Genomic DNA, 16,002 nt, shown 5'->3' with positions numbered 1-16,002 from the left:
TATGTATGTATATATTTAACAAACTGACATTTTTTAAATGCCTATAATGCACAAGGCCCTGTGCTAGGCACTTGGGAAACAAAGGTAAGAGAAAAAATACAATTATTGCTACTTTTCTCCTAATTTTTATACATGAGATTTACCACTTCCATCTGCTTGTTCATGTATTACCCACTCTTTACAGGAAACTATCCCTAAAATCTGTCCTGATGGATCTCCCACCTTCTGAACTCCCACACTACTTTTATCATATAATTTGGCATTCAATTATGTATTGTCTTCTATCAACTTGATTATTTTAGTCTTACCTTTTCAACTATACTGTAAGGTATTATTTATACTTCTGTACCTACCAAAGTAGGGCAGCTAGGTGGTACAGGGGATAGAGTGCTGGGCCTGAAGTCAGGAAACTGGCCTCAGACACTTACTACCTGTGTGACCCTGGGCAAGTCACTTAACTCTGGTTGCCTTAGTTTCCTCATCTACAAAATGAGCTGGATAAGGAAATGGCAACCCACTCCAGTATCTCTGCCAAGAAAACCTCAAAAGGAGTCACAAAGAATCAGATACAAGTGAAAATGACTTAACAACAACAAACCTACCAAAGTGACTGGTAGTACAGAGTAGGTGCTCAAGAAATACTTTTGCACTGAACAAGGCAAGCAAAGTACTATATTTTCCTGGTCACTTTAAATATATTAGGAATTTTCAATTATAATGGCCTGGTATCCATGGCTCAAACTAACCTTAGAACTTGTTCTAATTTCTCACTTGGTGAATTTTTGAGGCCTGCCAGCATGGTGTGAAGACGACTCAAGCTGTGAGTAGCTATGGAAACAGGGGTCACATAAGGGTTGTTCTCCTTAATGTATTTGCGGCCAGTAAGTGGAGTTGAAATCCTAAATGCTTTAGACTAAAAGAAAATGAAAATCAAATGAAGAATGTTATCTCAAGTCAGGAAAAAACAACACTTCTCACAGCTGGGAACACTAGGCCAAGGAAATCTCAGATAAGACTTTAATAGAGCATCATTTGTTATTCATGATTAAACATATATCTTTTTGTTTATGAACAATACTGAAAGGAATTATTGTCTATATAAACGCGACTTTAGTCTGCTTTGGTCTCACCTAAATGAGACTGTCTCCTGATCAATCCTCTCCTCAAAACTAAGTCCAAAAGGCAAAAATGAGTTATCATTAATGACATTACCAACAATCTTGCAAACACTGTCCTCGCTTCCGAAAACCAAAATTTTAAGACTTATTCTACCTATTTTAAGAATGCCTCAAAGATTTAAAAAAAAAAAAAGGAAAAGGACCTATTCATACAAAGGCATTTATAGCAGCTCTTTTTGTGGTGGCTAAGAATTGGAAATATCTAGCAGCTGGAGAATGGATGAACAAGTTGTGGTATATGATTGTTAACAGAACATTACTGTGTTATAAGAAATGATGAACAGCATAATTTCAGAAAAACCTGGGAAGACTTACATGAACTGATGAAATGTGAAGTGAGCAGAACCAGGAGAACATTATACACAGTAACAGCAATGCTGTATGATGAACAACGATGAATGACTTAGCTATTCTCCGCAATACAATGACCCAAGACAATTCCAAAGGACTCATGATGAAAAATGCTATCTGCTTCCAAAGAAAGAACTGATGGAGTCTGTATACAGACTTAAGCACACAATTTTTCTCTTACTTCCCTGAGTTTTCTTCCACAAAATAACTAATATGGATATATGTTCTACATGATTGAACATGTACAATTTATATCAAATTGTTTACCATATCATGGAAGCAGGAGGGGAAGGAAGTCGGGGGAGAATCTGGAACTCAAAATTTAAAAAAAATAAAAAAGAATTTTAAAAATTATTTTTATATGTAATTGGAAGAAATATTTTTAAAAAAATGCCTCAGAGGCTGCAAATGGTTTGCCAGAATCTGATACCCAAACAAAATCAGTGACTCAGCAAAATCTCATCTGATCTATAAAATCTACTTTAAAGAGAAGGGGAAAAAACACTAAAACACTGAATGACTGTTTGCTAAAGAAAGGTAACTCAATGGACTCTACTCCTTTTCCAGAAGTCTCTTCTTTCCCTATGTAATCTGTTGTTTATTTACTGTAGTTAAACAATCCTACTTCAACTCAGTTTTTCAATGAAGTTAATTCTTTTAAACTTCAAAGAAATAAAAGTGGACAACACTTCATTGAAATAAAGGGTAACCTCAATATTTCATGGTATAAATGGAACACTTCTGAAAAAGAGTTGAATTAGTATCAAAGGATATAAGCATAAAATCAATTTTTAATAGAAATACACTTTCTAATACTTCAGAAATCAAAGGTACAAATGTAAGTCGTGTGATGCCCTTAAAAGAATACTTTCCTTTAATTTTGTATTGTCATGTTTTCCTGATTATTACTATCAAGTGAGACTTACATAAAACAGAAAGATATATTCTCCTGTGGAAGATGTCCTCCAGATGTTCATGTTTGAAGATGAGACTTTTTACTGACTACATTAAAATCTAGGATTTTTGCAGAACCTCCTCAATGGGTTCTATGACCACTCAAAAAATGTTGGCCTAACAATCCTTTCAGAAAAAAAAAATGACCAATGACCATTGTTCAGACCAGATGGCATGAAAGGGCAAAACAGGCTGGGCCCACAAAAGCTGGGCTTCATCTAGAAACTTGCTCTATACTTTCAATGACCCTTGATATAAAAACTCATCTTTTTAACACTAATATTCTATAATTGTAAAGCAGAGAATGCTCTTTAATTTCCAAATAAAATAGTTAAAGCTGTTGATATGTCTAAGGCATCAGAAATATGGCAGCAGGTCTAAATATGCTGCTATATGTGAAATAATAGGCTTGAAGACCTGGAAGAGACCTCAGAGGTCATCTAGTCCAACCCTCTAATTTTAAGCCCAAAGTTGTACAACCAGCTAAGCTGGGAATTGAGTCTAGGTTTTTTGATTCTAAATGCAGCATTATTTTCCTTTGTATCACTGACAAACAAGAAGGAGCATAAAAGGCATTAACTGAGGAAATGTATGACTGAAAAAATGAAAGAAAAAAAAAAGAGCAAGGGATAATAGATGTACAACCCAAGTGCTATATTGTAATACAAGTCTTGCACTTAGGAAGACGTAGGAGAAAGTCTTTAGTACAATGTGTACCTTCTCTATGAAGGGCCTATGGAAAGACATGGATAAGGATCACAACACAAGAAGGCACAGATGAGCTATGATTTACATTGATGAAAGGTGGTATCCATATCATGGAGCCCCCAAAGCATTACAATGTATTTTCCTATGTATCAAATGTACTTGATGATTCTAGAAACAGCTTTTAAAAATACCTGATCACATATTCACAGGGTAAATTGCTCAAGTTTCATAATATTCACCAAAAAGATAATAATGGCATTGAGAAGAAATAAAACTATGTGTGTCTGTGAATTTAGTAGAAATGATAAAGACATGAACAATAAGCAAAGCCAATGGCTATTTTGTTCCAAATAAATTTATATCATAAATCTATGGGAAAACCAATCAGACCATTTGGGGAGAACAGATTCAAAAGGCTGCTTCAAAATTAATCTGGCTAAGAATTTCATCCCACAGTGTCAAAGTTAGATGTGACTTTTGACTTTGACATATACGGGTGTTATGTTGAGAATGTAGCTATTCATTTCACACTAGAGTGGCAGACCACCAAAGAGATGTGGCCAAATGATCCCATAGGTTAACAATGGTTCAGGAAAGAACTCCAACTGTAATAACTTGTAGTGCTTCCTGCTGATGTTTCTCAGAGGCAACCCAGGGCTTGCTGGTCATACAGTTTAAGTTTCTTCCATACACCAACATCTTCAGACTTCAGACAGCCCAGATATAAAAATAAAAGGCATGTTCAAATTTTTAAAACTGCAGTTTGTTTTTCTCTTCTCTGTTATTTTTAACAGCTTGAGCCTGCTCATTCACAGTCATTCACCCATGAAATTACCCATGCTGCCTTTGGCTGCACTCTCCTTGGAAGTCTCATATTCTCTTTTGTGCATAAAGCACCATGAAGGAAGTTGAAAATCTCTCATTTTACTTCCAATATCCAGAGTATCTGCTTCAATTAATACCACATGATTAGTTTTCAAAAAACATCCAACCACGATTTTATCAGTTGAAATGCAATTGAAAACTGCAATGTATAGCAAGAGGCTAGGAAAACTGCACAGGCTCTCAAGCCTCTCTATGGCTCAGCCTCCCAAATCAATGCAGAAGTTGACCTTTCTTAAAGAGGTTAATTACTATCAGCACATTCAGTTGAAGTTAAGTGTAAAATGAAGCCAAAATGTAATCTTGTTCACTGACTTGTTCAAAGTCAGTAAATAAAACCAATGTTTTAGTGAAGACAACTAAGAAGCATTTTTTTCTCCTAAGGCTATACACAAATGACATGAGGAAAAAAAACCCCAAAATAGTCTGTCATCACTAAGACTCAAGCAGCCAAGACACCGTAGGCTAAGTGCAGAATAAAGCAACTGCTATGTCCTGTCTTCTTTTTGATGCAGACCTCCTCTAGAAGTACACTGGGACTAGGGCTGCTTTACCTTGTCAAAGTGCTGCTGCAAGCTGTACTTCACGTGCACCCTTTCGGCTGTCTCTAGGCCAGAGCCAGTGTTCAGACACCTTGTGAGCGTCCCAATTTCCTCCTCTGCATCCTCCCCAAGAAAAATTCGTTCATCTAAATTTCCTACAGATAAAACATATTCCTCGTAGGCCTTGTTGATGGCTTTGCTATTGAAGAAAAAGAAAGAAAACGAGCAAACAGTTAGCAATGACCAAGACCTCCTAGTCCTGGAGAACAGAAGAGGAAACGTACTTGCCTCCTTTCTTTCCCCAATTAATAGTATTTTATTTTTTCCAATTACATGTAAAGATAGTTTTCAACATTTCACTTTTATAAGATTTTGAATTCCAAATTTTTTTCTCGCTCCCTCCCTAAGATAGCATGCAATCAGATACAGGCTCTATTTATACAATCCTATTAGGCATATTTTCATATTAGTCATGTTGTGAAAGAGGAATCAGAACAAAAGAGAAAAACAAAAGAGAAAATAGTAATCTCTGATCTGCATTCAGATTCCATAGTTCTTTCTCTGGATGTGGATGGAATTTTCCATCTTTTGGAATTGTCTTAGATCACTGAATTACTGAGAAGAGCTAAGTTTCTCACAGTTGATCATCACACAGTGTTGCTGTTACTGTGTACAATGTTCTCCTGGTTCTGCTCAATTTACTCAGCATCAGTTCATGCAAGTCTTTCCAGGCTTTTCTGAGAGTATCCTACTTGTCCTTTCTTATAGAACAATAGCATTCTATTACATTCATATACCACAACTTGTTCAGCCATTCCCTAATTGATGGGCATCCCTTCAATTTCCAATTCTTTGCCACCACAAAAAGAGCTGCTATAAATATTTTTGTACATGCTGGTCCTTTCTCCTTTTTTATGATCTTTTTGGGATACAGACCAGGTAGTGATATTGCTGGATCAAAGGGTATGCAGTTTTAGAGCCCTTTGGGAATAGTTCCAAAATGTTCTCCAGAATGACTGGATTACATACTTGCCTCCTTTCAGTAGAGAAGTGAGATTCTATCAGTATGAAATGTTGTATAATGCTACAAGATGCATTCACTTTGTTGGTTGGTTTTGCCTTACTGGTTTTTTTTAGTTACAAGAGAGGGTTCAATGGAGGAGAAGGATATAGATTAGGAAATGACAGTAGTATAAAAAAATGTCAATAATTTTTAAGAAGGGAAAGGGTACAATTTCAGAGAATTGCTATTTCAATTAAAGCTTTCAGGCTGCCTAATCATTCCATTTTTTAACTAGTAAGAGAAGTGCAAATTCTTTTTTAAGTTAATGTTTGATTTTAGTATGATCATGTCCATTTCTTAATCTAAACATCAGAGTGAAAAATCAATGCTAATTATGTTTAAGTTCCTTCATTGCATGTGATAGTATATGTTACTATACAGCCTTGTATTTATAATTAGCTTCCTATGAGAGGACCTCTAATGACCTCATCAAGTTCCTATAATTATTTTTCCAAGAGTAGATTTTTCCTAACAATAATCCATAAGATCAACACAGTTTTGTGGTATTCTTTTTCCCAAAACAAGATGACAGATTTTTAGCTAGAAGGGACCTCAGATGCCACCTAATCTACCCCACTCATTGTACAGATGAGGAAACTGAAGCATGAGCAAGGATATATGAAGAACCCGAATCCTCTGACTCCTGAGTCAAATGTTCTTTTCACCATCCTATGCTGACTCCTCAAACTTTCTAACAAACATTAAAAAAGCATCTTGATATTTGGGGAGTAACAGGTAAAATTTCTACATTCTTTCCTAAATCAAATTTGAAACTAGACAAAACAAGATAAATAAGGGGTTTTTTGTCCATAAACAATTACCTCTATTTTGCAGTTTTAAAAATATAATCTTTAAGTATCTGGTTATTATATAGCAAAAACACTCACATACTATCTCCAAAGTTCCCTGGATCCAGAAATCCAGTAAGGTTTTCTTCTCTTCCTTTCAGAAGCTATGAAGAAACAAAAAAAAAGGTTGCTCAGTTCATCACATAAAATTTAGCTATTTGGCAGAATGTCTTTTCTCTTTCCTACAAACCTTTTTTTCAAAAAGCTTTCTAATATAAGGTTTCCAGAAATGTTCTTTTATTCCCTTTGCCTCTAAAACTAGGCCATCGTGCAGGGCACAAAGTGGCTCAATGACACACGGCGGGTCGGAGGAAGGCTTAGAGTCCTTACTGTGGAAATCTTCAGGTAGGCCTACAAAATAGTCACAAGATAAATGTGGCTCTCAGTTAATATTAAAAGCAATGTACTAAAAAAACAGAAACAGAAAGAAAGTACATAATGATAGTACAGGTATCATCTATATTTTCAGTTTAATTTTCTATCAAGAATACTCAAGTGGCCTTCAATTTTGAGAAACTCTGTTATACATTTGGAATAGCAAGAAAACATTATAATTACTGCCATATGTACAATGAAGCTTAAAAAGGGCTAAACTATCAAAGCGTTAATTTATCTCCTGGTTTCCATATCCTAACTACTGAGCTATATTAGACAGAAGAAATCTATAGCATTACAAAGCAAAATTAATACTCTGAAAGATAATTATGATGTTCACTCAATGGAAACTTCTCAACATTCACTTAATTATTTGTTAACATCTATCTCAACAACTTACAACTTCTTTTTGTCTTAGCTCAGCGACAGAAAAATATGAGAGGAAGGAAAAGGAGTGAAGGGGAGCAAGAAGAAACAAAGTTAATCAGGCACCAAGGAAGAAGAAGGGGGTGTGGAAGGAAAGGAAAGAGAAAAGAGAAAAGAAGACAGGGAGAGAAGACAGAAAAAATAGAGAGGAATAAATAGGAGAAAAAGGGCCCAGAGGAGAAAGAAAGAAAATATAAGAGTGAATATGAAGTTTGGTCAGCTTAGACAAGAAGCAACTCTTGTAGCCAACTCTAACTTTCAGTTTTGAGATCGATAAAGCCATTAACCATGGAAGCCGAAAACTTGTCTGAAACATTCTAGAAATTTACAAATCCACCATAATTCAACACATTGTCATTCAAGGCAACAGAAACATTAAATACCAGCTCCAGGGCTGCCCTATCTGTTTGCTTTGTACACTATAATATCAGTTTGTCTCAGTGTATCATTAAAGAACTTTGTTGTCTTTAATTTTATAGAAATCATATGCTTGAAGTCTGTCAAGCACACAAATAAAAGTGTTAATTCAGTATTTTATTAGTTTAATCACAAAAAAGATTATCTTACTGCATTAAATTATAATCCTTCTTTGAGTCATAGATCTTAAATCTCTAGGATCAGGGTGGCTAGCAGAAGAGAGAGCACTGGTGTGCATAAATCAACTCTGCTTCTCACCTTTTCTAAAAGCCTTCTGCTCTGGAGCTCATCATCACAGACCCTAAATCTCACATTTATTAGTCAATGTAATATAGAGAATTTCTCCACAAACCTGATTCCCAATTATTAAATAATTAAAACATTTTAATAACTATGGAATAGGATTTTTTGAGACTTATGTACACTAATCAAAGGAAAACTGTTCTCCACAAACACAACTTACAAGGTTGTGCTGCAAGCTAATCTCCCATTAATACACCTACCTTTAAAATTAGGATTTAGAAGTTCTTTACGATTAGAGCACTGAAGAGCATTTCCATATACTAGATCCAAAGCACACAGCAAAAGGTGATAAGAATTGACCAAGTCATCACTGATCATGGGGAAATTACCTACAGAATTATAATATTCAGAGTCAAATTTAAATAAATCTTGAGATACTCTTCCCATTATATACCTTATTATATAAAGCATGCACTATTGTGCTATGTAGTTTAGATATGTTATAGATTAAATAATATTTTACAGTTGTAAATTGATTTCTTAAAAAACTCTAATAAATATTCTTTTAGTCATTCAATATTCAGTCAAGGATTTATTAATAACCTATTGATTACCTGGGGCTTTATCATTAAATTTTATTCTGTAAGCTTTACATATTAAAAACTTATCTTTAAGAGAAATCTCAAATTTTAGGAACATTATTTCCATGACAAAGTACACTTCTATAATGAAAATTATACAAATCCACAACAGTACAAGCTGCTTAGCAGTAAATGACTAAGAAAAAAAAAATGGTACCCCCTTTCTGTCATAAATTACACAGGCATACTGCAAACCATCACAATTTGGGCACTATTTCACCCTAGAGGTATAAATGACTTTATATCTTAGTTAATTCGTAATTGCAAGTTATTATAAATTACTACAAACCCCTGCAAATTAATGCGACACATTAATGGAGGCACAACTTGAAGATTTTTAAGCTCTAGAACTAACAATTCTAAACCTATTCAAATTGCAGCATACTAATGGTAACTATATCTAGGAAGAAAATAAAAAACATGGCTACTTAAAATGATTAGGGAGTAAAAAATATATGCCAAAAATAATTATTCAGTTGTTTTATAATAAAAACACAAAAAAACAAAAACTTAACAGAAATATGTAATGATGGAAGACTATTAACGTTTAAAAACATTAAAACTAACTTTTATTTGGAGTCTGAGTATCTCTTATGCTTAAAATAGGTAAAATTTTAAAACTTTTCATGACTAAGAATATTGATAATATGCTTTTAGGCTAAATATTATATTCATATAAGCCTTCTAATCTTCCACATTCTCTGTTTTATTTTATTAATATGCCTCATGGACTAATTTTAAAATAGCTAACTTATAGGAAACTTAAAAACATCTTACAAATTGTTTCTAAAATGGTCAAGATGATTCCTCGAGAATTTCACATACCTAGTTCTTAAAAAGGGGGTTAAAACTCTGAGCTTCTGTGCCTTGGGTTTCTTATTCCTTATTTGTCTACTTATCTCATGTCCTGCCCCTCCCCCCCACAAAAAAAGACAATCATTTACCTTGGTATTTTTGGATAATCAATTCTTAGATTCACTTTAAATGAAATACTGAACAAATTAATGTAGATGAATTAAAGGAAATAACATTCCTCTTCTTTTTGTCAGAAATGCGAATCACTGTTATTGCCTAAGATTTGCAGCACTATTAGCTAAGATTTAATCACGTAAGCAAACCTAAGCCACCCTACACCCCTGAAAAGAGGTTAAAAATGAAAATCTGCTCAGCTCATTGAATGTAAAACAGGAAGTTGTACTCATTGGTCTTCAAACTACAAAGCCTGATACAAAACAAGCCCAAACTTGTCACTGGGGGCATGGTTGCCATGATAAGGAAGCAGAGACTGTCACCACTCAAAGGAAACAAGTTTGCAACATAAAGAGCTTCAATGCTTCTAAAAGTCAAAATCTAATTTAAACTCCTGGGCTGCCCAACTTTGAAATGCTTTCTCGCTTGCCTCTAAATTGTGACATTACAAATAAACCTGACCTGGGAGACCGTATAAAAAAGTATCCATACAATGGCAACAGGTAAATGAAAATTTGGTAAATATCAGAAGAGCTCTTCCACATCCCAAGTCAGATAAATCCATATAGCTCTATACCAAACAGAATGTGTGTGCTTGGAAGCAAAGGTGCATTTCAAACTGCAGAGCAGTGCTTTACTAGAACACAGCAGTCACATAGAGAAGCTGAAAAATGAGCTCTAAAAGTGGTTTAGAAGCTTATACCTGACACTAGTCTTCCTTAAAGTCCCTGACCAATGCAAACAGTCACCTTTATTGTGGCCATAGAAGTGAGCTCTGGTAGAAAGAGACTGGACTGGGAGTAAGGACCCCTAGGTTCAAGTCCAAAGTCCAAGCTCTGCTGTTAACTAACTAGCTATATAAACACCTATAAACATATAACTATGCTAAGCCTCAGTTTTTTTTCGTCCTTAACATGAGAGGAGTTATCGAATAGATATCAAATAACACTAAGTTATATTTCAATATAAAGTCTCTTTGGACTTTATTATTTTTAAGTTGTAACTGTATGAAGGCATCTCAGTGGCAAAGGAGGTTCAAGTTGTAACAAATGAGCTAGTAGCTCAGTATACTTTCCTTTCTAAAGGAGAGGGCTTCTGACAACAATTATTTCTTTCCAAAACTATAAAGAGCCTGAAAATTTTCTGGAGATAAACTTTACAAAAAGCAGACTTATGACAGGTGGGTAAGTGAGATAGGGGAGAAAACCAACTGTCTAAAGTTTAAATGACATACCTTCCTGAACAAGTTGTAACTAGAAGCCATAGGCCCCATCCTCATGGAGTTTCCCTCACCCCCAAAGAAGAAAAAAAAAACCACACAATTGAGTGTGTAAGCATGTAATATAAGCATATAATGAATAAAGTACATTTCCAGGGAAGAACTCAATAGCTTGGCCTTGAAAAATAGCTCATACAGAAAAAGATACTCGATATACTCCAACTATTAAAAGGACCGATTCAGTTAAGGATATTTAATGAAAAGAAATCTGGACACAGGAAATTCATGCAAACCATGGGAATGTTTATGGATAAGAATGAAAAGAAATTTTAAGTTAGACTCCTTCAGAATCACTTCAAAGTTAATTCTGATACATGGGTATTTCAGGTCTACAAAGTTAGTACCTAAAACATTCTGATGGTCCATGAGTGTGCTGACTGAAATCTGAAGTATTAAGTAAATTCATAACATCAAATTCTACTGGTTTTCTTACCTTTTGCATACACAAAGAGTACCCAACAAAACTGGAAAACTTCTGAGACCGTACACGGTTGCCGCCTTGGGAGGGGAAAGCCACGAGAATTAGAAATGACCTCTCAGAGTGACACAAATTAAGAATAAAAAACTCATAATTGAGTCCAACTGTCTTGGATTCTATTTTATATGGAAAGCTAGCAGGGACCTTATCTTTCTGATAGGAAATCCTATTCTGCCCGGATATTGACAGGGAGATGCAATAGCTAGGGAAATATACTTCAGGGAGAAATGCTGAAATGTAACTGTTTAGAGGGCAGGGAAAATATGACTGAGCAGGTGTTTTTAAAAATGATATCAATCAGACTATACAGGAAATGCTATGTGTGAAGGCCCAGCTTAAACCTGCCCTATATACCCTACTCCTAGAACTATTTTTTCCCCCAAAACCCATTCCAAATAAGGGTCATCTATGCTGTCTCTTTATGAGTTCCCCATGTCTCTAAACTCTATTTCCCATCTTTTAATGCATATTCAATGTGCTCTGGTATGCCAACTGAGAAAGGGCACTCAGAAGAGGAGTTTTAGGCCTCTTTTTAATTCATGGCTTCCTGATCAGGTATCTGTCAACACTTAGGCCAGTCAGTGGGATCTCAATGGCTTAACCTAGCCCTGTGAAAGGAAGAACACTGTTTTAATCATTAGCAGACTTGAGTTTTAGCCTCAGCTCTATCAATAACTACTGTGTCCAATAAACCTACCCCACTTAATCCACAGGAATACTGTGAGGAGCAAATGGCATAACACTTTTTGCTTTAAAATTATACCTGGTAAACCTACAAATTTCATTTATTTGATTACCTATTCAGTTAACTCTAAAATTATTAATTTGCTATTTAAGACCCTACACAATCTGGCCTAAACCTAATTCATCATCTCCTTATCTTATTTCCTGTGACCTGCTCTGTTCCCTAACCCCAACTCCTACACTCTGCTGGGAAAACATTAAAGGAAGGAGAACCTAGGAGATGCAGTCTAAGATCAGGGGAGTGAAATTCTCAGAAAAGATACTAGTTAGAAAACTTCTGTGGGTAAAGTCTGAGGGATATTAACAAAAGTGAGGTTCAGATGACTAAGTCTAGAGCATTTTCCTTTAGGTGCCAAGGGAGTAAATGTGAAGGGCAAACAGAACAGGACCTTTCTCAAGGGCACTAGGAAGCTGAGACAGACAAGAAGAGGGAGGAAGATAGGTGGAGACAGAGAAGGAGAGAGGTAGAGAATGACTCCTGTATGGCAGAGACATAATGAACTAGTATAATAATCCCAAAGGTCAGAGCTAGAGCAAAAGAAGATTGACAATGGGAACAAGAAGAAAATGGGGGGGGCCAAGAAGTGATTAATGATTTCAAAACATGCCAAACAAAATACTCTGAGAGAATGTGCCCTTATGTAGCTTGTACCCAGAGATCTCCTTGTTGAATGTTATAAAGCAGCCTTGGGCACTTTATATCAGCTAACTCTATGTGCTATCTACTAAAAGGATACTGGCTGGGAATAGGTACATTTGAGAGAGTAAAAAGGGCCAGGGCCTAGGAGTGCAGCCTTTAGAGAAGGAGCCAAACTCCTAGAAAGAAGTTTAATACTCACTTTCTCCGCTCCCTCATCACTTACTCCTCTTTCTTGAAATCTGACATCTTGAAGCCAGATGACTGGACTGAAACTCTTCTGTAAGGTTAGCAACAACCTGTTAGCTCCTATGATGATTTTTTCCTAGTCCTCTTCTTCCTGACCTCTCTATAGCATCTGAGATTCTGTGACCTATCATTTCTACCTTTTTGGCTTTCATGACACTATTCTCCCCAGATTCTCTCTTAGACCCCTTTGCTGGATCATCTTCCATCTCCTGCCCTGAAGTATGTTGTGGGCCCTTTCTTCTCCTCATATAAGCTTGGTGACCCTGTCTGTTCCCACGGGTTCAAGTATCAACTATACATAAATAACTCTCAAATCCATATATCCTGCCCTAATTCCTCTTCTGGAATTCCAGCACCTTGTCATCAGCTGCCCACTGGACATCTCATCCTGAATTTCCCATTGGCTTCTCAAATTCAATATGCATAAAATACCTCATTTTTCCTATTAAAACTGTCCGTCTCCAAACTTCCCTATTTCTATTAAAGGCATGCCATTCTCCCAGTCACCCAGGTTTGCAACATCAGAGGAATCCCTGACTTTTCTCTTTCCTTAGCCCTCCCATGTTCAATCAGTTGTCAAGTCTTGTCAATTCTATTTCCACACCATCTTTAATTTGTTCCCTTCTTTTCACTCACACAGCTACCACCCAAATACAGGTACTCATCACCTGGCACCTGTTTTTACTATAAATGCTTCCTAATTAGTCTCTCATATTCCCTCTCCAACTTAAACTGCACATAGCTACCAAGATAATCTTCCCAAGGCACAGGCCTGACCATGTTACTCTCTGCTCAAAAACTTTCGGGGGTCCCCATGATCTACATGGTAAAACGCAAATTTCTGAGCCAAACATTTAAAGATCTCCACAATATGGCTCTCATTTTCCCAGGCTTACTTCACATTACTCCCTTTCACAAATTCTACATTCCATCAAATTGGCTCACTTTGTGTTCCCTGAACTTGACCCTAAATTTCCTGTTGAGGCTTCCACACAACCCATCCCCCCCAGCTGGAAAGGGAAGCTTCTTTACCTCTACCTCTCAGAGTCTTGTTTTCCTTCAGTGTTCAGCTAGATTGCCACCCCTTCAATGAAGCCTTTCCTGCTTCTCTGTTGTTAGTGCTATCTCCTTCCTCAGTTTTGACCTGTATACTTGCTGCCCCTCCTCCTGTCCCCAGACCATAAACACTCTGAGGGCTCACAGAGAATTTTGTTTTCATATTTGTATCCCCAATGCCTAGCATCGTGCCCTACAAAAAACAGGCAATTCATAAATGTTTGTTAAAGTGAACTGAGCTACTTGTTTAATGTTCTGAGGGCCAGCAGAAGTGGTGACTGAAAGACAGCTGGAGAGCCTTCTCTTTGGAAGCTACTTTGAGCGTCTATCTTTAGTCAACCAAGGAAGTTGGGACTGGAAACTGCTTTGTTGGTTACTCATAGAGCTACAGATCATTGGATAAAGAGGAGACCTGTGGCCAAGCGAGTTTTAGATCCACTGTCCTAAGAGAGAGCTATGATGGGGACTTGTGGGGGTACTGGAGGGAAGCAGCTGCAGAGCTATCAAACTTCCATGCAGACGGAAATCTATGCGGCTTCAAATGGAAGTAGGAAATGCAAATATTCCCAATTTTATCAGCCACAGCAGAGAGGCACAAACTAAGGGTATACGGATATTGTGTTGACAGTAACTGGAATGCCTCGAAAACAAAAAAAAAAAATCACTGTTTATTTTGTTTGACTCAACTTAGCATTGCCATGTTTATTATACTGCCATAGCAAGTGACTTTTAAATGTATATTCAAATGCTTTGTCTTATTCTTGCCCATATGTTCAAAGATGCAGCCTTTTGCTTTAGAGATAAATAAATAAGATCCTGTTAATGGTTGGGCAGTAATAGTAGAATTAATTTTCTTTTCTGCATAAAAAGACTTCCTAAATACTAGTTGTGTGATCACGGATAAATAACTTTTCCTCTCTGAGTCTAACTCTTTTCATCTGTAAAAAAGAGTTAATTGTATTTATATTACTTATCTCACAGAATAGTTATGAAACACAAATGAGAAAATACATGAAAGTACTCTATAAAAAACTGTGGAAGTATATACAAACATAAAGAATGATTATGAAAAAACGGATGAGCTTAATTTGTCCAATTTAGGGGGAAAAAGCAATTTAAACTTTTAAAGACAGAGAATGAAATAGAACTCCATGCCTCCTCCAGATAGAAAACTTATTTTTGGTTAACAAACAGAAAATCCTACCGGTATTTTCGTCCTCTCTGTTGACAAGGTGGCTCCTCTTGGGAGTATCGAAAAATGTCCTGAAAGATGGGTTCATACTTCTTAAAAATCACAGCAGACACTGTGAAATTTCTCTCTAGTCTTTCAGTACGTTCTCTGAAACGTGAGGGTAGATTTGCCATATCTTCCCACTTCTTCATCTTGTTAAAAAATTCAATTAAACTGGTTTTTAAAAGATAAAAAATTAAGACATTCATAAATTAACTAGTGTAACTTTTAAAAAATGATATTACTTATTATATTTGAACATTGATATGGACCACAATTCAAAACGCACTTAACAATAGCCATGAATTAATTCTAAACAGGCAATTATATTTTGTATTTGTTGATACAGAATTCTGACAGTGCTAACCATTGTCTTCAGAATTGTAAAATCTTTACCCATGCTATAGACATACATTGGTTAGGTTTATCTCTAATTTAACTATTTGTAACACTTCTTCAATAAATCTTGGGGAAAAACAACAGTAAGAAACAACAAAAAAAACAGCTTTGGCTTACTGGTTTTAAAAAGAGAGAAACCAAAACCCCTCAAATTTAACAAAAAGAATGCTGTAGGGTAGATTTTAGATGTTTCTAACTAATACATGTACTAGGTATAAAGAGACAGTATGGCATACTGGATAAAGGACTTGCCTTGGACTCAAGGAGACCTGTGGGTTCAAGTCTTGCCTATACTAGCTATGTGACCAGAGGCAAGTCACTTATCATATGAG

At 36.0% G+C, this 16,002-nt stretch overlaps 1 protein-coding gene across 1 annotated transcript in view; it reads right to left on the bottom strand.

Annotated features, from left to right (window-relative positions):
- Positions 1 to 16,002, bottom strand: part of RBL2 (RB transcriptional corepressor like 2) — a 41,583-nt gene that overhangs the window by 17,239 nt on the left and 8,342 nt on the right. Inside the window, exons 3-9 of the mRNA XM_036748371.1 lie at positions 15,245 to 15,445; positions 11,310 to 11,374; positions 8,248 to 8,376; positions 6,717 to 6,877; positions 6,566 to 6,630; positions 4,628 to 4,814; positions 747 to 913 (exon numbers count right to left, since the gene is read on the bottom strand). Coding sequence (XP_036604266.1) covers positions 747 to 913; positions 4,628 to 4,814; positions 6,566 to 6,630; positions 6,717 to 6,877; positions 8,248 to 8,376; positions 11,310 to 11,374; positions 15,245 to 15,445 — 975 coding nt within the window. The remainder of the gene's footprint in view (positions 1 to 746; positions 914 to 4,627; positions 4,815 to 6,565; positions 6,631 to 6,716; positions 6,878 to 8,247; positions 8,377 to 11,309; positions 11,375 to 15,244; positions 15,446 to 16,002) is intronic.

Source organism: Trichosurus vulpecula, chromosome 3 (assembly GCF_011100635.1).
Source record: "Trichosurus vulpecula isolate mTriVul1 chromosome 3, mTriVul1.pri, whole genome shotgun sequence".
Classification (NCBI taxonomy): Eukaryota; Metazoa; Chordata; class Mammalia; order Diprotodontia; family Phalangeridae; genus Trichosurus; species Trichosurus vulpecula.
This window is presented reverse-complemented; position numbering and strand designations above follow the sequence as displayed.